Source organism: Adiantum capillus-veneris, chromosome 3 (assembly GCF_014529385.1).
Source record: "Adiantum capillus-veneris isolate H3 chromosome 3, ASM1452938v2, whole genome shotgun sequence".
In the NCBI taxonomy this organism is placed as follows: domain Eukaryota; kingdom Viridiplantae; phylum Streptophyta; class Polypodiopsida; order Polypodiales; family Pteridaceae; genus Adiantum; species Adiantum capillus-veneris.
The window spans coordinates 161,215,001-161,237,967 of record NC_140933.1 but is presented as its reverse complement, the minus strand read 5'-3'; the positions used below and the strand labels follow the sequence as shown (position 1 = coordinate 161,237,967).

Sequence of the window (22,967 nt, the reverse complement as noted above, 5' to 3'; positions counted from 1 at the left end):
GAGGGCCTATGGCGGAGCCCTCTTAGCTAGCCGGCCACCCATACATTTCTGTCTTCCGCCGGAATGCGGTCGTAAGATGCTGGAGGCCACGAGGTCAAAAGCAGTATTGAGCGCACAACGCTCCAAAAATGCATGGGCTCTCTCTCTCTCTCTCTCTCTCTCTCTCTCTCTCTCTCTCACACACACACACACACACACATACACTGTCACACACAACGCGGACGCGCCCGCGCCCGCGCACGCGCATACACACACATCTGTATAGTCCCTTGCGGGAGCTAATTGTTGAGCCTTCAAGCTGGCTCTGCAGTACTGGTTGGCCGCTTTGTGCTCTCTTCTATGTGGAAACCTCTCAAAGGAGAAGCTGCCGTCAGAGCGAGAAGAAGAGCGGCAGCAGAAGAAGCAAAAAGAGGCAAATGATGAAAACACACAAGAAGAGGAAGAAGAAGACGATGGTGATGTGATCACAAGGGGGGTCCCCTCTCACGGTGGCAAATATGTTGTGTACAATGTATATGGCAGCCCCTTTGAGGTTACTGCTAAGTACAAGCCGCCCATCGAGATCCTCGGTCGGGGTGCTTATGGAATTGTCTGGTATGATGTGCTCCTTTCTGGGAATTTTGCTCTTGTGGGCATGTTTTGAGACTTGAAAGCCTTATGAATGTCGTTAATGGATTATTGAAATCCACTTTTATACCTTCAGGATATTAGCATGCAGGCAAATTGTGGTCAGGCTAGACGTGATTTTTTTAATGTGTCAAATCTTAATGATTTGAGATCACTACCACAGCGGCTTTGTGTCTATAATAGGATCTCTCATTTCAACATATTGTCAACACGTGCATCAAATGTGTAAAGCCTTCACCAGGCCATAGGTATGAATGAGCCATTGTATAATAACGTTGGGGTTGAAGATGATTCTTGGAAGTTATTAAGGATTGTTATTTTCAAGTGTCATAAGCAGGAACCATTTACGGACCAATCTTTTATTTAAATTTCACAACTCAAAAGTCTCTAGCTTGTTAATCTGTGTATTTTAGCACCTTTGGCTCCACAAAATAGAAAGTTTAAAGAATATAAGGGAAGATTCAGACACCACATCAGACCAGAAGATGGTTCGTCTTTCTTGCATTCTTAATTTGATACTAAACGGAGGGAGTAAATTTTGTTACAAGCATGATCAGCAGGAAGGTGAAGGCCTTCTTATTCAATCTAACGATTTGATTATGTCACACACACATGGATGTGCTTCTGCTACGTCTGCAGAGCGAAGGTTTGTCTGTTGAGTCCAAGGGATTTTGTATTGGCAACTTTACGAACTTGTTCCGGAGTTCTTAGGACTTGTCCGGAGTCATTAGAAGATTTTTGTTACTCGTATCCCCTTTTTGCACTGGTTTGTAGAAGTGCTGGGAAGGTGTTATTACACTCTGGTGGGCATTCAACAACACTGACATGTAGAGTAGGATAGGATTGGGTCATGGTCCAGATCTCACATAAAATGAATCACCCATGTGGGAGATATAGAACTCACACTGACCCCAAACTATGTGCGCACGCTCACACTTTGAGTGCAAGTTTATTGGCTAAGTCGGAACTCTGAAAGTCTAGGGCACTTTTTCCTTATAAAAGCAGCCCCTGCTGCCCATTTCTAGCACATGCTTTTCTTCGTTTGGGGATTCCAAGTGTTTTCAGCCTTTCCCCCCGCTGGTGTTTTGCTGAGATAATAATCCCTCCAGGAAGTCCCCCTCGCTGGCGGGTTTTGACAGCAGGCGCAAGGGCCTTAAGGGCCTTTGCGGCCCATCCTCGATCCCACCTGCATTGGGTGTGTAAAATCAGCCCTAGATATCTCTCGTGGTGGCCATACAGAGCCCACATTGAATCGTCAAATCAAGCTTGAAGTTGCTTCTTTTGAAGAGTTGGAGTCAAGTCAGTCCATGGTGCTTTAATTATGTTATGCAATGGAGGGGGAATACCATGTCAGGAATGGGGTGGGGTGGTGGTAATTCAGATGGTTGTAATTGGTGTGTTCTCTCTCTCTCTCTTTCTCTCTCTCTCATGTTCACATCTTCCCATAGACTAGCATTAATACCAAGCCTATGTAGTATCTACATAGGAAGCACCTTTTATTGATAGGTTTATGACTTATTAATAATTGACATATTAGCAGCATTATCAAAAGTCGTCGGGGCTCTTGTAGGATCTGCTCGATCCAGATTCTTTTACCTATATAGGTTCACCTCTCCTTGCATCCCAGTACTGGTAGTACCAGTACCCAATAGCGCAAGTACAGCCTTAGCGTTTCCCCATCTTCACCTTGGGGTTTCTTCAACATCCACACAACCCTAGCGTTTTTGCGTCCACACTCATACATCAACGTTTTTGGGAGCAGACACCTTGATGTAGCAGATGTAGCCTAGTGCTACTATCTGCAGCCATTGAAACCGGCCCGTAGGGCGGTAGACTTTGGCTTTCACCCGAAACTTTACTTTATACATTAACACACAGAGAAACCTTGCAGAAAGAACCGGTGACGGGAATTAACACTTCAAAGCACACAATAGCTCTTAACCTATGAGACAGGTTCTCAATGAAGCATCTCCCCAGGATAAATCGAGCGCCCCCTCCTCTGCGCTTGACCTGTAATGCATCTGTGAACAAATAGATGCAAAAGGGGAAGAGTTCCATGGCTGCCAAAACCTGTGTATTGTTGAAAACGCAACAAAACAGCCTTGTAAACACGCATCTGATGCCTTCCAATGCTGTAAATGAGCCTTTTGGTCCTTGGTAGAGTCATGGGAAGCTCAAAAATGTAGAGAAATGACTGAAAATCAGAGTTATCAGTCTCCAAAACTGCTCCAAAAACTTAGTTACGAGTTTTGTTCTCCTAGACATGGTAAATTGGCCAAAAAGTGTCGCTTGGCACTCATGCATGCAATATCCCCGCATTGGGCTTCCCGCTTAAAAATCTCTCAACTGGTGCATCATTTGGCTTTGCAGCAAAGTGCGGCGAGGGGACCTAGATGACTTTGAACCGAGCCTAGACACCCTTTTACTACTCGAATTCCAGTGCCGACCAACTTCCCGTCTGTGGGTGAAACTATTGTTTCACACTGGCCATACAATGTTTGACCATTTGCAACTTCAAAAAGAGGCTCCAAAGAATTAAACAAAACTCATCAGAAAGAAACCAATAACTTGAGTTAGCAATTGCCATGTCCTCGTGACATACCGCCCTCTTAAAAGCGCAAACGTCCTCGATTGCGTGTCATATATACATGCCATAGATGATTTAGTGTGGTAAGCACCCTTTTATCATCGCATGTATCCGCAAGAAAGACTGTCAAAACATGTGTACAAACGATTAAGGAGACCTTTATACTTTTGTCAAACAATGTACACTGCTATTGCACTGAATCCATGAGTACATTTAATGTGCTAGTTCTATCATTATCCCTCCTTTGCAGACTTAGGCTGGGGCATACGTAGGATGTAACCCAAAGGCCTCAAGGTAAAGCTGCAATACATTTGGTGACTTTGACAGTTCATACTCTTCCATCCACTTTGCATCCATAGGTGGATAGTTATTGAACTTCACCGCATAGCATCTTCCAATGTCACAAGACGGGCACCACGTGCCAATAGAAAAGAACAGACTGAAAAGACTTTTAGCACTTCAATAACAACTGAACCGAGAGAGAGAGATTGTGACAGGGCACCACGTGCCAATAGAAAAGAAAAGACTGAAAAGACTTTTAGCACTCCAATAACAACTGAATTGAGAGAGAGAGAGAGAGAGAGAGAGAGAGAGAGACGACACGCGACACAAAGTTGCAGAATTCCACCCCAGAGAGTACTGGTCCCAAACCTTGGTGCCCCTTCCGGTATTTCTTTATATTGACACAGTACAAGCCGGTACTCTAGATTCTGCACCTTCTCCAAGAAGCATGCCCGAGAATGAGCCCATGGCCTCATATTTAAAGGCCCTAGGCCCCAAAAGCAGTTTACACTGAAAAGCCTTCAAACTCAAAAGCATCTGGTCCAAAAGCAATGCCCAAAAGCTAACAGCGTAAATCACGGAAGTCCGTACAACAGTCAGCGCAAAACGCGGAAATCCGTACTGCCTGCTACGTCATCCTGTCAGCGCAATTTTTGGAAATCTACCACGTCATCAGTTTGTGCAAGTCTCTTTTTGGTGTGTGTGTGAGAGTCATGCTTTATTTTAATCCTTAATGTCACTTGAGGCCCCATCGGACGGGATCCCCATAAGTTGGTAGGACTTCTTCTTCTGTTACTTGTTCTTCTTAGGGTTTAGGCCCCTCGGCCGACATGTGCAAGTTGGCTTCCTTCTTCAGGGCTTTGACACGTTAGCAGTTTGTGACATCCAACCTGTCCCTTAACTTTTTACATGTGCAAGAGGCTCTTGCTTCTGCAAACGAGCTTAATTCCACAATACTGTAGCGTACTACCCACGACCAAGTAAGCTCAAATTTCAAGATGATTTACCAATGCCTCAGAGAATCGGCGAGCAACGTGCCACCTGGCAGACCCACTTCACTCCCGCAAGAGATCTAGTGGCCAGTCTACCACCGTGAGACCTCTCCCTATCTCATCTTGGTTCATATTTGCAAACCCGAAAAACGCAGCAGAAAATCAACCCTAATTTGACCACTTTTTGGTAGGGTGAACGCAGAAAAGGTTATATAGGAACATGTGGAATTTCCTGACCGTCTTCTGAAGAGGAACCCTCTTTCATAATGCCCTTCCTTTTGTCGGCCATATTGTAATCCCACGTTCCTGTACTCTGTGTCTTCACCAAACCAACCTACGCTCACTTCTTGAGGAAAAAGTGATTTTGTCCCGACGACGGAACCATGAAATCGGCCAGTAGGGCGGTAGACTTTGGCTTTCACCCGAAACTTTACTTTAAACTTTAACACAGAGAGAAACCTTGCAGAAGGAACGGTAACAGGAACTAACATTTCAAAGCACACACGGCTCGGAATCTAGAATGTTCCGAGCAGACCACGACAACTTGTAGGCCTTAAAAACTAGCGCCCCTTTCGGTATTTCTTTATTCCTTAGAGGGTAAAGTGTCACGTGCACATCTAACCCTATGTGTACGTGGACAAGCTACTTCATGGCAAGGGTTCAGTTCAGTCTAGATTAGGAAGCGTTCTGGCACTTTTGTGAGTCTGTTTGCAGACCGTGCGTGTCCAGACACTTAGATTGGTTGCACACAGCATGATAATCAGATTTCCATCTGAATCCATCAGGAACATTTTTACAGTGCATAGACCTATTTTAGCCAATTTTCACTTATTATTTTTAAGTGACTTTTTTGGGAACTAGGTAGGGCAATTTTGATAGCCAAGTACATAAGAAAACCTAGCTCTAGCATTACTAGCAAAAGAGGCAACAGGAACAAGTATTCAGGAGGCTCCTTCTCAGCAAGACCCCCCCCCCCCCCCCGTCAAGACAACGTTTTCAGCCAAAGACCAGCCTAGCGTTTTTGCCAAGGACAAGCCTAGCGGTTTGCGGTTTTGCATCAAGTACCAGATCAGCCCTAGCGTTTTGGATCAGCACAGTCCCCCTAGCGTTTTGCAGATTCATCGCGACAAGATCATCATTAGCATCAACGTTTTCAGTTTTCAGCATCAAGACTCCGCAATAGAATCCCCGAACGTCGCAGATCTCACCTTCCCACAGTAGATCCTCGTCGGATGGTCAGATCCACAGAAGTTTGCACATTCAGCCTGGAAAATGCAGATTTCAGCATCTACGTTTTCAGCGCGTCGTCGTTGCATCGTCGTCACCGACATAGAGTCAGAACTCAGCAGATAAAGATTTGCAGATTTCAGCCATTAGCGTTTTCAGATTTCAGCCTGTCTCATCGTCGTCGACAAGTCCAAAGCATTGTAGAGTTTTGTGCAATCAATAGTAGACTGCTCTCGCCATAGAGAGTGGGGCCTTCGGAGGAGGGTTGGACAACATTCTGGTGTCGTATTCTTCTCTCTCTATCTCTCAGTCTCATGCACCTTCATTCACAGTGTTCACCACTTTGTTTGTGTCCATTGCTGTAAGGTGCAGCGGAAGTGAATGTTGAACTTTGCTCAAGATGAGTGCTCCGAACTGTGCTCAAGGGTTCCTTTTACTTACGGAAGGGAGAGCCTTCCGTTCCTTTAGTGAGAGAGTGCAATGGACACAAACAAAGTGGATGAACACTGTGAATGAAGGTGCATGAGTCTCAGAGATAGAGAGAGAAGAATAAGACACCATAATGTTGTCAAACCCTCTTCAAGGGCCCTTCTCTCGTTGGCAAGAGAAGTCTATGCTATTGATTGCAGAATCTGGTACAAGATGCTGATGCAAATCTAAGTGGTGCTATGTTGAGGTCGACGATGCTAAGGCTGAAAAACTAAATGCTATGAGTTGGTTCCTACTGCGCCAAGTTGGGGCTGTCCCGTGTACTTGATGCCTTGATGAAAACGCTGTCTTGTTGTCTACAAAAACGCTACCATTGTAACAGACTTGGACACTCCAAGTCGAGAATCTACTGCGACAGCACACATAATCACTTCAAAATAGTTCACAGTTCACAATTGATTCAACACTTGCCCGACGGAGTTCCGTGCCTAGAGATATTGGCCCCAAAGACTGGCGCCCCTTTCGGTATTTCATTTTGTATTAATCTGTGCTCAAAGTACAAGAGTGGGGGCAGGCTCTCACACTCGGACTCTGCGTCCAGATGCTCTGAGTTATGAGGCCTTGTCTGCTTATTTAAAGAATACAAGGGTTGCCAAAAGCAGAGCCCCAAAAGCTGAAAATTAAAAGCTTGTGCTTTTCTCTCTCAAATTCTCTCTCTCTTGAGCCTAAAAATAAAGCAAAAGAGTTCTCCTTGTAAACAGACTGGGACACTCCAAGTCAAGAATCTACCGCGACAGCACCAAATAACCACTTCAAAACAATTCACAGTACACAATTTAATTCGACACTGGCCTGACGGAGTTCCGTGCCTAGAGATATTGGCCCCAAAGACTGGCGCCCCTTTCGGTATATCTTTTTGTATTAATTTGAGTTCAAAGTACAAGAGTGCGGGCAAGCGCTCGCACTCAGACTCTGCGTCTAGATGCTCTGAGTTGTGAGAGGCGTGCTCACTTATTTAAAGTTACAAGGGTTGCCAAAGTAGAGCCCCAAAAGCTGAAAATCAAAAGCTCAAAAACTTGGCAATTAAAGCAAAAGTTCTTCCTCTCTCTTTCTTTTAATTAATAAAGCAGAGAGGCTCTCTCTTTCTCTCTCTTGCTAAAATAAAGCAAAGAGGGTTCTCTCTCTCTTTCTCAACAATTTGTGTAGAAAAAGCAACGCCAAAAAGCTACCCTGCTTTCCGTAAATCACGTTGATGTCCAGCAAATCAGGGTTAGGGCTAGGGCAGAATTAGGGTTTTTGATTTTAGGGATAGGGTTTCAACAGAATTAGGGTTTTTGGTTTTAGGGTTAGGGTTTCAACAGAATTAGGGTTTTTGGCAGCCACGTCATCACTTTGTGACATACCCCCCTCTTGAAAGCATTGTAATCGCCCTCGATTACGCCTGCAAAATAGACAGAGGCCATAAACCGTCTTAGTAGACACTGACTGTTAGTACCTACGTACTAGGAACACACATCTAGGAGATGTACCAATCGACAGTCACATCACACGACATCACAGGACATCACACGACATTCAACATTCATTCGGATTTTAGACCATGATTTATCGGCAATGTAGCTAGCAACTGCATCTAGATCCAGTTGGGACATCATCGATGCTCGATTGACTAACCCCTATTGCAACCATGTATACTCAAGATCAATTAGACCGAAATGCTGCAGTCATTTCATTGATCAGTTCCTGCACTTAAACAAGTCAAGGGCAAGTCAGTTTCATATTTTTTGGAATTTCATTTCATAAAGTCATCCAGCAGAATACTGTCAGCTCTCAGTATCCTTGAAGCTCAAAGAGACATCAGTGACTCTAGTCTTCAAAAATCGAGGCATTTGTTGACAAAGGAGCGGAGTAACTCCCCTCTTGTGCATCCCATTGCACCAAATCTCCGGCCAAGCTGAATTGTGGGTTCCATTTGGAATAGACTATGCTAAACCAAAAGCTTCAAGGTAAAGATTCACATTCCGAGGAATATCTGCTAGATCTTCCTCCTCCATTCGCTTCGCATCCATTGCAAAGTAGGTCTTGAATTTAACCAAGAACCGTCAGTTCGCTTTACCTTCTTTCTTTCTTTCTATGCCAATTTCTGTTCTGAAATGAGTATCTGCTCGTTTTTGTCCAATTCGGGTTGCACATATGGCTTCCCATCATCGGGCACATCGCCTTCAAAGGCTTTAAGAGACTCACATAAAAAACATTGTGAATCCTCCAAGTATTCTGGCAGCTTCAGTCCAAAGGAGATATCATTTATCTTTTTGAAAAATCTGGAAAGGTCCAAACTATCTCATGCTAAGCTTTCAAAGAAGCCGCTCCTTTCCCTTTTTTTTTTCTCTTTCTCGAGAGTGCCTTCCTATAATGTAAGAGCATCCAATCATTCCCCTTCAATTTCAAATCACGACAATTGCGATCTGCTGCCTTTTTTTGTCTTTTCCCAAAATTTCTGCAAAGCCTGCCGGACCTAGTCCCTCATGAACTGGTCGGCTTCAAAGAAAAATCTTATCTTTCGTGCTAAGGAAGGGTGAAACCTTCGTAGCAAATTCAAGAATCTCAAATGGCACCTTCCCCATCAAAGAGTTAAACGTGTTTCTGTAGGCATATTCCACCAAAGGGAAAAACCTTTCCCAAGTAGTCTTCTGATCCAACAAAGAAGACTTCAACAAATCCAGTACCACTGAATTAGCAATCTTTGATTGCCCGTCAGTCTGCAGGTGGAGCGATGACGAGAATTGCAACCGCGTGCCTATGTTCTCCTAAATAGCTGTCCGAAATATTCCACCAAAGATAAAAACCTTTCCCAAGTAGTCTTCTGATCCAACAAAGAAGACTTCAACAAATCCAGTACCACTGAATTAGCAATCTTTTATTGCCCGTCAGTCTGCAGGTGGAACGATGACGAGAACTGCAACCGCGTGCCTATGTTCTCCCAAATAGCCGTCCGAAACAAACTCGTGAACCTGGGGTGCCTGTCGGAGACAATCGTCTCAGGCATGCCATGTAATCTGAAGACTTGGGCAATAAACAGTCGTGCCCACGCTGTGTTCTCGGGAGATGAAATCCATTGCAATACTTTCCCAGGGGCGGGTGAGTATGGGTAAAAGGCTGTAACAATCCCTGTGATTTATACTTGTCAAAACTTGACCTTCTGGCATACCAAGCAACTGCGCACAAACTCTTCCACATCCTTCCTGAGTCTCAGCCAAAAGAAGTATCTCTCTACCCCTTTCAAGGTGGTAGCAATGCCGCGGTGACTCGTAAAAGGCGGACAATGGCATTCGGTCATAACCTTTCCCCTCTCAAGGAAAGAACCACAAAAATCACAAGAATTTTTTTGCTTGTTGCGGTCGCACGAACCCAAGTTCGCTTGGGCGTGTCGATTCCTAATCGTGTTTTTGAAGAGTGACAGGAATCCCAGGAAAGAAGGGCTTGTCCAACCTCCCCTTGTACCTCTTTTCACTCATTGAGAGCGGACCGTGCACTTAGCGGCCGGCCAATCGACGTGAGGTGGGAAAAAGCAACCTTGGTGTGAGCGCAAGGCCGCCAAGGGGTGCGCCCGCAGAGAAGAGTAGAACTCGGGTAAAGAGAAGATCCTTCTAAAACACAGATTGCAAGCGAAAGAAAACCTCAAGAACCTGAAGACCCTCAAGAACCCAAGAACCCAAGACCCTCAAGAACCCAAGTTCCTCATGAACTTAAGAACCAGAGATCATAGTGCATGGTCATCACCCGAAGCGGAATGGATACTTCGCATACAGGTGATGAGCATGAGAGAGGCGACGAAGAATTTTTCCCACCAAGAGATTTTTCCGACCCTCCCCCTTCCCCATCTACGCCACGAGTTGTACCAAATTCTATGGAGGTGATGGTCAAGTCGATGATAGAGATGATGGCACAACTAGAAAGAAAAGCAGAACGACAGGAAGCCAAGGACCGCGAGCACGAAGAACGAAACGTAAGAAATGCAATACAACAAGAAGCTACTCGCATTGCCTTGGAACGCGAGCGCGAAGAACGCAACGAAAGAATTGCCATACAACAAGAAGCGACTTGCATTGCCTTTGAACGCGAGCGCGTTGAACGAAAAGAAAGGAAAGCACAAAGACAAGAGGAATCTTAAGCAAGACGAGCGGCCTTGGAGGTCGAGCGTGAGGCTCAAAGAGAACTCCGCACTCAAGAATTGGTTCGACAAGTACTTGCCTCGAAGTCCGAACGAGCCAAAGATTGTGGGAGTTCCTCAAGTGGCGCAAGCCACGATGCAGATTCCAACAACCAGTCACAGAGAAGTTGATTTTCAGTAAGCATGATGGTAAGATGGATGCTACGGTTATTCATTCTTGGTTGCATCAATTTAATGTTTATTTTGCGACAACTAAGAAGATAGGAAATAGCAAAGTTTTGACGGCAGCTGAGTTCGGGGTTCCATTTAGAATAGACTATGCTAATCCAAATGCTTCAAGGTAAAGATTCACAATCTGAGGAGTATCTGCTAGGTCCTCCTCCTCCATCCACTTCGCATCTAATGCAGGATAGTTCTTGAATTTAACCAAGAACCGCCTTATCACTTTACCCTTAATCTTTCTGTCTTTATGTGCCAATATCTGTTCTGGAACAAGGATCTCCTCGTTTTCTTCCACTTCGGGTTGCTCATCAGGCCCCCCATCTTCGGGCACATCGCCTTTAAAAGGCTTCAAGAGACTCACATGAAAAGCATTGTGAATTCTCGAAGTATCGGGCAGCTTCAGTCGGAAGGAGACATCATTTATCTTTTTGGAGATTTGGAAAGGTCTGTAGTATTGCATACTAAGCTTTGGAAAAAGCCTCTCCTTTCCCTTTTTCTTTCTCACACGTGCCTTCTCAAAACGTAAGAGCACCCAATCGTTCTCCTTCAATTTCAAATAGCGACGATGGCGGTGTGCTGCCTTTTACTGTCATTCTTGAGATTTCTGCAAAGCCTCGCGGACCTTGGCCAAAGCCGTGTCCAAGTCACGCGTGTACTCATCGTCTTCAAAAATCTTATCTTTCGTGCTTAGGAAGGGTGGAACCTTCGTAGCACCTTCAATAATCTAAAACGGTGTCTTCACCCTTGAAGAGTGTATTGTGTTATTGTAGGCAAATTCCACTAAAGGTAAATACTTTTCCCATTGAGTCTTCTGATCCGAGATGTATGACTTCAATAAATCTAGTACCATTGAATTGGCAATCTCAGATTGCCTGTCAGTCTGCGGGTGGAACGATGACGAGAATTGCAACCTCGTGCCAATGTTCTCCCAAATAGCCTTCTAAAACAAACTCGTGAATCTGGGGTCCCTGTCTGACAATCGTATCGGGCATGCCATGTAATCTGAAGATCTGGGCCACAAACAGTCTTGCTAAGTGATTCGGCTTGACTGTTTTCTTCATTGGAATGAAATGAGCTTGCTTCCTAAATCCATCAATAACAGTCGAGATACCATCGTGACAACTCTGTGTTCTTGGGAGATAAAAAATGAAATCAATTGCAATACTTTCCCAGGGGTGGGTGGGTATGGGTAAAGGCTATAACAATGCCTGTGCTTTATGCTTGTCAAACTTGACCTTCTGGCATACCAAGCAACTGCGCACAAAATCGTCCACATCCTTCTTGAGTCTCGGCCAATAGAAGTATCTCTTCACACCCTTCAAGGTGGTAGCTATGCCGCGGTGACCCGTAAAAGGTGGACAGTGGCATTCGGTCATAACCTTTTCCCTCAACGGTTGTGTAACGCACAACATGGTTTTCGTCATCAAGTAGCCATCCCGAATGAAATATCCCGCTACTATCTCCCCATTCCGTATTCGAGTGAAAATATCTGCAAAATCTGTATCTGTGGCTTATTGATCGACCATATCCTCGAAGCTCTTATGATGTATCGCGGAAGGAGCAAGAATCAACGGCTTCCGGGACAAAGCATTTGCTACCAAATTCTTCTGTCCCTGCACATGGACAATCTGAAAGTGAAACTGTGACATGATGTTTGCCCACCGCATCTGCTTTTCCGATAGCTGCTTCTGTGACAAGAAGCAGCGTAAACTCTGATGGTCTATAAAGACAATAAAATCCGCTCCGAGTAGGTAACGCCGCCACTGAGTAAGAGCATGGATAACCGCCAAAAGCTCTTTCTCATAAATCTGTGCTGTCAATTCCGGCCTTGAGAACAATCGGCTCTCGTAGGCAATGACATGGCCTTCTTGCATTAAGACCGTACCCAGACTACGACCACAAGCATCACAATATACTTCGAATGACTTCTGCAAATCCGGCAAAGTCAAAACTGGTCCTTTAGTCAATTTCTCTTTCAATGTCTGGAAGGCAGTCACCTCTGTGGGTCCCCACGAGAAAGGACTCCTTTCTGAGTCAACAAATGCAAAGGGGAAGCAACATCTGCAAACTTCCTAATGAACCGCCTATAGTACGAACACAAACCCAAGAAACTTCTAACTTCATGGACATTCTTCAAATCGGGCCAATCACGGATAGTCTCTATCTTGGCCGGGTCCATCTGCACTCCTACTGCTGAGACAGTGTCCCAAAAAGTGTATCTTGGGTAGGAAAAATTCACTTTTCTTCGCATTAATCACCAACTTGTGATCTCGTAATGGTTGAAAGACCTGTAGCAGATGTTGTCTATGTTCTGCCTTATCCTTGGAGAAAACAATGATGTCGTCAAAGAAAGTGCCACAAATAGTCTGTACTCTCGAAAAATCCTATCCATCATCCTATTAAATGTCGCAGGAGCATTGGTTAGGCCAAAAGGCATCACCAAAAACTCAAATAACCCAAAAGTCGTCCGAAAAGCTGCCTTATAGACAGTTCCTGGCGCGATTCGGATCTGATGATATCCACTCTTCAAATCGATCCTGCTAAAACACGAGGATCCCTGTAGTCGGTCAAGAATATCATCGATCCTAGGAATCGGAAATTTGTTCTTGATGGTGATTTTGTTGAGAGCTCTATAATCCATAGTAACAGGGAATGGCCGTTTTCAGGTCTCCGTTCCCCGTTCCCATTCTAAGTTCCCGTTCCGAATCCCCGTTCCGTGTTTCAAACGTGAGTACTCGTAACAGGGAATGGCATTTTGTTTCGCGTTCCCGTTCCGCGTTCCCGTTCCACTTTCCCGTTCCTGGTAACTATGCTATAATCGATGCACATTCTCCAAGATCCGTCTCTCTTCAAAACCAACAACATTAGAGAGCAGTACGGTGAAGTACCAGGTTGGACAAGACCTTGTTTCGAGAGGTCTTTCACTTGGCTCTTAATTTCTTCGTTCTGAGCTCGGCTCACACGGTAAGGTGGCCGATTCGGTGGTGTGCTTCCAGGTATCAGATCAATGGTATGATGCTCGGGACGAGCTGGTGGTAACTCGCCTGGTAGGCCCTCCAAAAAGCAATCGGCATGAGTGTGGAGAAAATCTTGGCGTTCTTTATCAAGTTCAGACATATTTGTCCTATTCTCATCAATCAACTCTCTCAAAAAGATCAAGTAAACAAACAGACTGGATTTCATTAATTTTGAAACGGCCGAAGCCGATACAATAGGGAGAGACTCGCCCTTAAGTTTTACATCAAGTACAATGGTTCGGTCCTTGTCTGTAGTCAAAGTCGCTTTTCTCTCCCGATAGTTGACCATGGCGTTGTTCTTATGGTACCAGGGAATTCCCAAGAGGACATCACAACCTTCCAAGGGCATTATGTAGAAGTTCTCATGCCCCAAATACCCCCGACAATGCGACCGAAGTTTGCCAATGACAGGTGTAATGGCTACGTCCTTGACGGGTGCCGCTAGAACTGCCTCTGCTAGTGGTCCCATCCGATCGGGTGTGATCTCGAGCTGTGCCGCCAATTCAGGTGAAATGAAGCTGGCCTTGGCTCCTCCATCAAAGAAGATGAGGGCTTCTTGGTCTTTCACTTTGCCCCAAGCTCGGCATAGTTCTGTACTCTCATCAATCGTGCTTAGGTCAATACCCATGCAATCTGGAACCAGTCTTGCTTTCATCTTGCCTTTTCATCCACGTTCCTCAGCTACTTTTGAACCCTCAGGCCTGTCTTCATCTTTGTCATTCAGTTGTTTTGGTGCCTTTTTAGGGCACTTCGTGGAGATATGCCCAGTTTCCCCGCATCCAAAGCACTTCCCCTCTTTGATGTAGAGAGCTCTCTCTTGAAGACTAAGCTTGGGTCTGCATCCTTTTCTTTCTTTTCTGGGTTGCTCTTCCTCTTTCTACTTTCATTGTTCGAAGTCTGTTCGGTCCTTTGTGTCATGATTTCATATGTGGGGTAGGTCAAACTGCCTGAATGAATGGAAAAACCCCGTTTTGCACGACTCATCTATTCTTGAATGGAATCTGACTTTTGCTCTAAGCAGTGATCTCGGATCTCTGTAGGAAGTCCCAAGGTAAACCGCTCAATCTGTTCTTTGAACGAGATCTTCTTAAATGAAGAAGCTGGTAGAAAAAAGCTCTAGAATCTCTCGCAATATGCGTCCAATGTATCCTTCTTGGTCATCCGAAGATGGTTCCAAGCAGTTCGTATGTGGCGTTCGTACTCTCGAGTCAGCCAAGAAGAAATAAAAAGCCTTTTGAATTTCAGCCATTTAACTAGCGCTGTCTTGTTCAATTGAAGCGTGGACCACCAAGTTCGAGCATTTCCCTTGAAGTAAGAGGTAGCCCTCCGTATCTTGGAGTGCTCTGAGTAACGCTCTCCAGAGAAAGCTATGTCAAACTGTTGTATGAAGGCCAAAGCCTTCGAAGCAGCTCGATATCCAAAAAACGTGTCAAATTTAATTGACTGTCCACCTTCTTTAAACTCTCGGACTTTCTTGCTTTTATCCTCCAGAAAGTCATACAGGTTGACTTTATAAAAGTTCTTCTTCTTTGCATAAAAGCTGCTGTCGTCAGAGTGCGAACAATCTGAAGACGAGTCCCCCGTAGAACTGTCAACAACTGGGCGGGATTTAGACTTCTTTGCCTTTTTCTTGTCCTTTCCGAAGCTTTGCTTTTTGCTTCCCTTTTTCCCTTTTTTGTCTTCTTTGCTTGAGTCAGAGGAGCTAGAAGACCTGTCAGAAGAAGAAGAAGAAGAAGAACTGGGTACTCCTTCAAATTGCACATGCTTCTTCTGCTTTTTTGCCGAGGCAAATGTAGACTGACAACCCAAATAACCCGGGAAGTCGGTTCATTCTTCTGCTTTTTGTCGTGCTTTTCGGCTTTGTTCTGTGCGTCAAAAAGCTGAGAAATCCGTGTATCAACCACCTCTTCTAATTCTTGCTCCGTAAACATCCTTGGAGTAGGAGGTTTCTTGAGTGCCCGTTTGAGGGGTGGTTCTGTGGTTTGCCGCCACTGTGAGTGCACCTCGTCGAAGGAGGTCTAAGTTGTAAATTTTGCAAATTTCTGGTCCTTCGCAAATTTAACAGCATCTTTGTTGCATCATCGATCAATCATCGACGCTCCGTGTCCTCGAGCTCCGCCTGAGTAGGCTGAGGCGGACCGTACTCCTCGCGTGAATCTTCGTTGTGATCTCTTCCCACATCTTGAGATGCAGAGGAAGTCGATTGATCTCTATCTGAATTCAGAAGTGTTGCCTAAAAAGGATTGGATTTCCCGGTAGAAGAGAAATCGGCCGCGCTTTGATACCACTGTAACAGACTTAGACACTCCAAGTCAACATTCTATCGCGACACGACAAGAATTCACTTCAAAACAGTTCACAGGTCACAATTGATTCGACACGGCCCAGAAAAGTTCTCTACCTAGAGTTATTGTCCGCAAAGACTGGCGTCCCTTTCATTATTTCTTTTTGGATTAAATCTGTTGCCAAAGTACAATAGAGTGGTTGGGTCTCACTCTCAGACTCTGTGTCCAGATGCTCTGAGAAGTGAGAGGCCAACTACACTTATAAAGAGTTACAAGGGATGCCAAAAGCAGAGCCCCAAAGCTGTAAATCAAAAGCCTTCAAAAATAAAGCAAGGCTCTCTCACAAGCTCTCTTAGGGAATTAAAACAACTCCCAAAAAGCTGCCATCGTAGGAAATCTTCAGCCTTTGCGTAGAATAAAGCAGGGGAAAAATCTGCCGTCTGTAAGTTGTCGCCACGTCAGCATTCCGAAAAATGCGCCGTGATTTTTGGGACCGTCCGTACGAGCCTGCCACGTGAGCAAGACAATGGAAAATCCGGACTTGCCTGGGGTGTGTGTATAATGGCAGCCATGCCACATCACTTGTTTGTGACACTTGATGTGCCAACCACTAAATATTCCTAATTGGGTGAGATTGCCTAGTATGTAACTTCTCGTTCAGGAACAGATACCGACTTCCCAAGACATGAAAGAGAAAGGTGGTTCTTAGTTAAGAACCATCCGGAATTGAATGCGATTTGGATGGAGGAGGACCTAGTAGATACTCCTCAGATTTGGAACTTCACCTCGACGCTTTTGGTCTAGCTATGACTATTCCAAGAGTTCTCACTGATCAGCGGGCTGAATTTGGTGCAAGCGGGACTACACAAGAGGGGAGTTACTCCACTCCTTTGTCACAGATTACCTCGATGGAATAAAGTCATTGACTCCCTTTGGGTTTCAGGTATACTGATGGACTGACAGTATTATGTTGAATGACTTTATGAGAGAAGTACTTCAACATGGGCATTGGGATCCCCGAAAATGATGACTCGCACACGACAGTGCTTGAGTGGAATGATTGACCAAATGATTGTAGCATTTCGCTCTCAGAATCTATGGACGTGATTGCGATATGGGATTAGTTAAATCGACATCAGTGAGGTCCAGTGCGGATCTAGATGCGATTGCTAAATACGTTGCCAAGAATCACGGTCCTAGATTCTATGTGATGTGAATGTGAATGTGATCTGATGTGATGTGACTATCGTCTTTTACAAGTGCTGATTGGTGTCGTCTAGTGCGTCGGTACTTAGAGTCAGTGTCTACCAAACTAGTTTATGGCCTCGGTCTGTTTTGCAGGCGTAATCGAGGGCGATTACAATTCTTTCAAGAGGGGGGTATGTCACAAAGTGATGACGTGTCATGACCACCCGGTCAGTATGGTTGACATGGCAGGCAGTATAGATGCTGACGTCGCAGGTAGTACGTGTAACAGACTTGGACACTCCAAGTCAAGAATCTACCGCGACAACACCAAATAATCACTTCAAAACAGTTCACAGTTCACAATTTATTCGACACTGGCCCGACGGAGTTCCGTACCTAGAGATATTGGCCCCAAAGACTGGCGCCCCTTTCGGTACAAGAGTGCGGGCAGGCGCTCACACTCAGACTGTGCATCCAAATGCTCTGAGTTGTGAGAGGTCTGCTCACATATTTAAAGTTACAAGGGATGCCAAAAGCAGAGCGAGGATCCCTGTAATCTGTCGAGTATATCATCAATCGGAAATCTGTTCTTGATGGTGATTTTGTTGAGAGCTCTATAATCGATGCACATTCTCCAAGATCCATCTTTCTTCAAAACCAACAATACTTGAGAGCAATACGGTGAAGTACTAGGCCGGACAAGACCTTTTCCAAGAGGTATTTCACTTGGTTCATAATCTCTTCGTTCTGGGCTCGGCTCACACGGTAAGGTGGCTGGTATCATATCAATAGTATAATCCTCAGGACGAGCAGGTGGTAACTCGCCTAACAGGCCCTCTGAAAAGCAATCGGCATGAGTGTGGAGAAAATCTTGGCGTTTGTTTGTTCAGGTCCAAAACATATTCGACCTTTATCCATCATTCAATTCTCTCCCAAAAAAAAGTGAGTAAAGAAACTGAAGTTCATCAAGTACAATCTCTAAGCCCTTCATTTCTCAAAGTCGCTTTCTCAGCCCGGTAGTCAACCACTGCATTGTTGTTGTGGTACCAAGGGATTTCGAGTAGAACGTCACAACCTTCCAAGGAAAATACGTAAAACTCCTCGTGCCCTAAACACCCGTCATTGCAAACGAAGTTTGCCAATGCTCGGTGTAATGGCAACATCCCGTCCGGGTGCCACTCAAACTACCTCCGCCTGTGGCCTCAGCCTGTCGGACGTAATTCCAAATCGAGCCGCTCATTCCAAATCAGTTTTGTACTTCCATTCATTTGATTCGGTTCAGGCTCCACGCAATGTGGTACCACTTCTGCTTTTTATCTGCCTTTTCTGCCACGTCTCTCAGCTGCTTTAGAACTTTCTGGCCTTTCTTCATCTTGTTCATTCGGTGCCTTGCTAGGGCACTTCGCGGAGATATGCCCAGTTTCCCCGCATTCAAAGCACTTCCCCTCCTTTATGTAGAGAGCCCTCTCTTGAAGAGTAAGCTTGGGTCGTGCATCCTTATCTTTTTGTTCTGGGTTGCTCTTGTTACCATATACATGTGGTAGTGATGTGTGTGAACACACTAGGACTACCGGGGCATTTTTTCTCTCTTTAGGAGGTTTTTTCCCCCGAGCATTGGATATACGCCCATCACTCTAGGGCTATCTATCTTTCCATTGCATACTAAGTAACACACTCTGTTGTGTGCCTTGAGCTTCCTTCGTCTTCTCCAAGCTGTGCGCGTTTCTTTGCAACCCTAATTCCAACAATTGGTATCAGAGCAGGTTGTGTCCTCCCGGGCTTAGTCGCCAGCTGCTCCAGCACATGCTGAAACCGGCCTGTTTAATCCAAAAAGGGTGTTGCTAATTGGACTATTTTCTTAATTTTTTAAATGATTAATCTCTTTTTTCTAGGATATTTTATTGTGTACACTAAGAACTGTTAAAAGATTGTAGCTACAGGAAGTGCCATCAAGAACGGACAACTCTGATGTGTCATTTGATGGGTGACGGTAAACATCGTGAAGGAGTTTCCGTAAGTTCGGTGGAAAGGGCGGGGTTACGAGTGCCCGTGATACGTCACATGATGGGTGACGGGTGCATCAGAAAGGGGGCATTCCGTAGGCTAAGGAGGAAATCCGAACTGAGTAAGAAAATACGCGTAAGAACGCAGATTTTCGAAAATCAAGATGGCTGATGACGTGGCAGAACTGTACGGCTTTCCACTTTTCACGCTGGCGGTGCTGACATGGCAGGACTACGGATTTCCGTAAATTGCGCTGGCAGCTTTTTGGCTTTGCTTTTGGACCAAATGCTTTTGAGTTTGACGGCTTTTCACTGTGATTGCTTTTCAGGCCAAGGGCCAGGTTAGGGCTCATCCTTTGGCATGCTTCCTAGAGAAGGTGCAGAGTTTGGAGTACCGGCTTGTACTTGTTGATGCAATATAAAAAAATACCGAAAGGGGTGCCAAGGTTTGGGGCCAATACTCTCTGGGGTGGAATTCCGCCACTCCGTGTCGCGTGTCGTCTGTCTCTCTCTTTCAGTTCAGTTGTTATTAAAGTGCTAAAAGTCTGTTCAGTCGTTCTTTTCTATTGGCACATGGTGCCCGTCTTGTGACAATGAGCATTCTCTTGAGTTATTGAGCTATTGCCCCTGGGTCATTGTCTCTCATTCTCGTCCTTTCATATCGTGTTTGTCTCCTTCCTTGTGTGCATCTCTCTTCACCTTGGTGAGTAGTAGTCTAGAGGGTCACAGAGCATGGTATGGCTACACATTCCTGTGCCGAGTCCGGATGCAGCAGATAGACAATCAAATTTACGCAAAATGAAATACTGCAGCTTCTTGGATTTTAACTAATTCTAGGCAAGTCGTGTGTGATAAATAGTTAATGTCAAAAGAGGATTGGTCATCAGGTGGTTTATATTGCTAATGTGAGAAAATGAATTATTGCTAGTGTTCGCATTCTCGATTTGTTGGCCTTGATAATATAAACATGTAGAAGGGTTCAAACACAGCATAGCTGCATGTAAAAATTTGGGTGCGTGTGCATTTCTTGATAAAAGCAAGAAGCTGAAATTTATTTATTGAAGAAGATGTGGGAAGCTCAGTTGTATTGTAAACACTAAAACAGATAGGTTGTTTCTATTCTCATCCTTGCAGCTCAGCCCTGAACTCTCAAACAAATGAATATGTTGCAATAAAGAAGATTTGCAATGTTCTAAGCAACAGAGTGGATGCCAAAAGGACTTACAGGGAAATTAAACTTCTTCGCCACATGAGGCATGAGAATGTGTGTTCTTTGCCAACTCATATTATTGATATCTTGATTGAGGCTCGATGAATTTTGAGTTGACTTCAACAACTTGTGCAGATTATTGCCATTAAAGACATTCTACCTCCTCCAAGGCGACGTGATTTTGAAGATGTATATGTTGCTTATGAGCTGATGGACACTGATCTTTCTCGAATCATCGAGTCAAAGCAAACTTTGTCAGAGGGCCACTGTCAAGTAAGTCAGCTGCTAATTTTTGCGGCCTTTCTAGTATTCCTTTGTAAAAGCTCTCAAATACGATGACGCTTTACATGTACAGCAAGTGTTGAGCTGCCCTTCCATTCTATGTGTTTGCAGTACTTTTTGTACCAAATTTTGAGAGGTCTGAAATACATCCACTCTGCCAATGTTCTACATAGAGATTTGAAGCCCGGGAACCTCTTCATAAATGCCAACTGTGACTTAAAAATTGGCGATTTTGGACTGGCTCGTACATCATCAAGTTCGGAGCTTGATTTTATGACAGAGTATGTGGTGACAAGATGGTATAGAGCTCCAGAGCTGCTACTCAATGCTGCAGACTACACGGCTGCTATTGATGTGTGGTCTGTTGGGTGCATCTTTATGGAACTTTTTATTCATGAGCCTTTGTTTCCGGGCAGGGACTACATGCATCAACTGCGAACCATTGCGAAGGTATGGTGCTTCAGGCCTTGTCTCTGATTAGTCATGGTTTACCCCAGTGTCTTTGAGAGGCACTAAGGGCCTTTGTATTGCAGATGATTGGAGTACCCGATGAATCAAGTATGAACTTTGTCAAGGGTGAAAATGCTAAGCGTTATCTCCGTGAATTGCCTCATTACGAAAAGCAATCTTTAAGCGAGAAGTTTCCTATGGTGCCTCCAGACGCTCTAGATCTTATGGAGAGAATGCTGGAGTTCAATCCTGCAAAAAGGATCACTGGTAAAGCATGCTTGTGTTTCAATGCTTGCTTCTTGTTATAGGTAATGAATCATGTTTACTTAGAAATTGACATTTGATGTGGCATGGACCAGTGGAGGATGCGCTTGTTCATCCTTACCTAGCATCCATGCACGACGAATCTGACGAGCCCATTTGTCCGGAACCGTTCACTTTCGACGTGGATGAGCACAGATTAACAGAGGGGAAGATAAGAGAGCTAATTTACAAGGAGGCACTGCTATTTAATCCAAAGTTCAGGGTGCAAGGCTGATGATAGAAACGGAATATCTTGTGCATCCAAAAGGTTTTTGATCCAAAATTTGTTAATTCAGATAAGCTGCTGTCACCGACACATAATTAGCATGAATCTGCCATGAAAGCAACGTCTTCCGAGTATCAGGGCATTATTGATAAAAGAAGCAGCAACTAATTTCTACCACCCTTGCGCACGACAATGTAATTTTATTTATTTTTCCTGAAAGCTCACTTAGATGAAGATTTGGCTGTCAATGTGTAGGTTGTTGGAAACATTGTAGATTCTTACAATTGAAGGATAACCAGGAACTGCTCATATTTGTGTTTCTTCAAAAGAGCCATAGATGCAGCTGCATTCACTATGGGGTCACTTTGGTGAAACAAACGATTTGTTTGATATTGCAAGCCTCACTGAAAATATATTTTTGTCAAGTGTATGCTGGTAAAGATACTCATACATTGGAAACACTGAGAGAGGATGAACTATTTGTTCCTTCTTTGTAAATTCCAGGCAAATGCTACTGTCAGTTTTTCTCTTTGCAAAAGCAAAAGCAATAAGTTTGTTTCATCAAAGTACAGTCCCAAAAGTAATAGTGGTGGCAGGTGGCTAGAAAGTACTGTTATTAGCCTGCTGGAAGGGGGACTCACTATGCCAAAGATGTGTTGGCTACATCATATAAAAAAGCCTTTTGGGATGGTGACTAACTGCCTTCAACATCAGACTGGTCAAGATGCATCTCAGAGGAAACTGTGTAGTGTCTGCTGGTGACAATGGAGATTATGTTTGCAAAAAATGGTTTACCTTTACGAAGCGGGGAGACATTTTATCCTCAAAGTTTACTGTTTATGTAGATAATGTTGGGTAGGCACAAAAGCAGCTCCTAACCAGTATTGGGGGGGGGGGCTATATCCGATTATAACGGTCGCTTGCTCAGTAACCAAGTGACCGAGAACATCTGTAATTTGTGCAGTTAAGCTCAAGTGTGTTGAATTCAGAAAACAATTCAAGAAAGGTATTTGTGATAGCATGCGAAGATGTCCCTTTTTTTTTATAGCATTTAGGCAAGTTTGCCTAAATGCCTCACGTTACCCTGTTTGTGCATATGATGTTTGGGGAGCTTTGATAAATTGGAAGAGAATTTCTACAAATTTGTCGAACGTGTGAGTCGATGCTCGTGGTGTTGTGAGTAGCATGTATAGTTAAGATGGAGGAAAATGGTCAGTAAGAATTTATTGTTTGTAGAGATTGATGGCATCTTTGTTTTGAAGGTCCACACCACTATATTGCCAGGGCAATGAAGTCAACAAGGGAGATTGATGGCATCTTTGTTTTCAAGGTCCACACCACTTTATTACTGTCTATGCGTCTATAGTGGTGAACTATGTTTGGAGGCTTGCATATGGATGCCTGGCATGTGCCTTCCTTCGTGCATATTTTTCTGTTGGTAGTTTAGTTGCGTCTCTACACATGGC

General features: G+C 44.5%; 1 protein-coding gene across 2 annotated transcripts; it reads left to right on the top strand.

The window, feature by feature from the left end:
- Positions 1-295: 295 nt before the first annotated feature.
- Positions 296-22,067, top strand: LOC147462075 (mitogen-activated protein kinase homolog MMK1-like). Of its 2 annotated transcripts, XM_086509519.1 has the most exons (7): positions 461-594; positions 20,165-20,294; positions 20,376-20,513; positions 20,634-20,972; positions 21,056-21,239; positions 21,332-21,543; positions 21,757-22,067. In XM_086509519.1, the coding sequence occupies exons 2-6, from the start codon at positions 20,280-20,282 to the stop codon at positions 21,508-21,510; spliced, it is 855 nt and encodes a 284-aa protein (XP_086365645.1). In that variant the 5' UTR covers positions 461-594; positions 20,165-20,279; the 3' UTR covers positions 21,511-21,543; positions 21,757-22,067. The 2 variants fall into 2 exon arrangements, with proteins under 2 accessions (XP_086365646.1, XP_086365645.1); XM_086509520.1 differs by having other exon boundaries at positions 296-594; positions 21,332-22,067.
- The last annotated feature ends 900 nt before the right edge of the window (positions 22,068-22,967 follow it).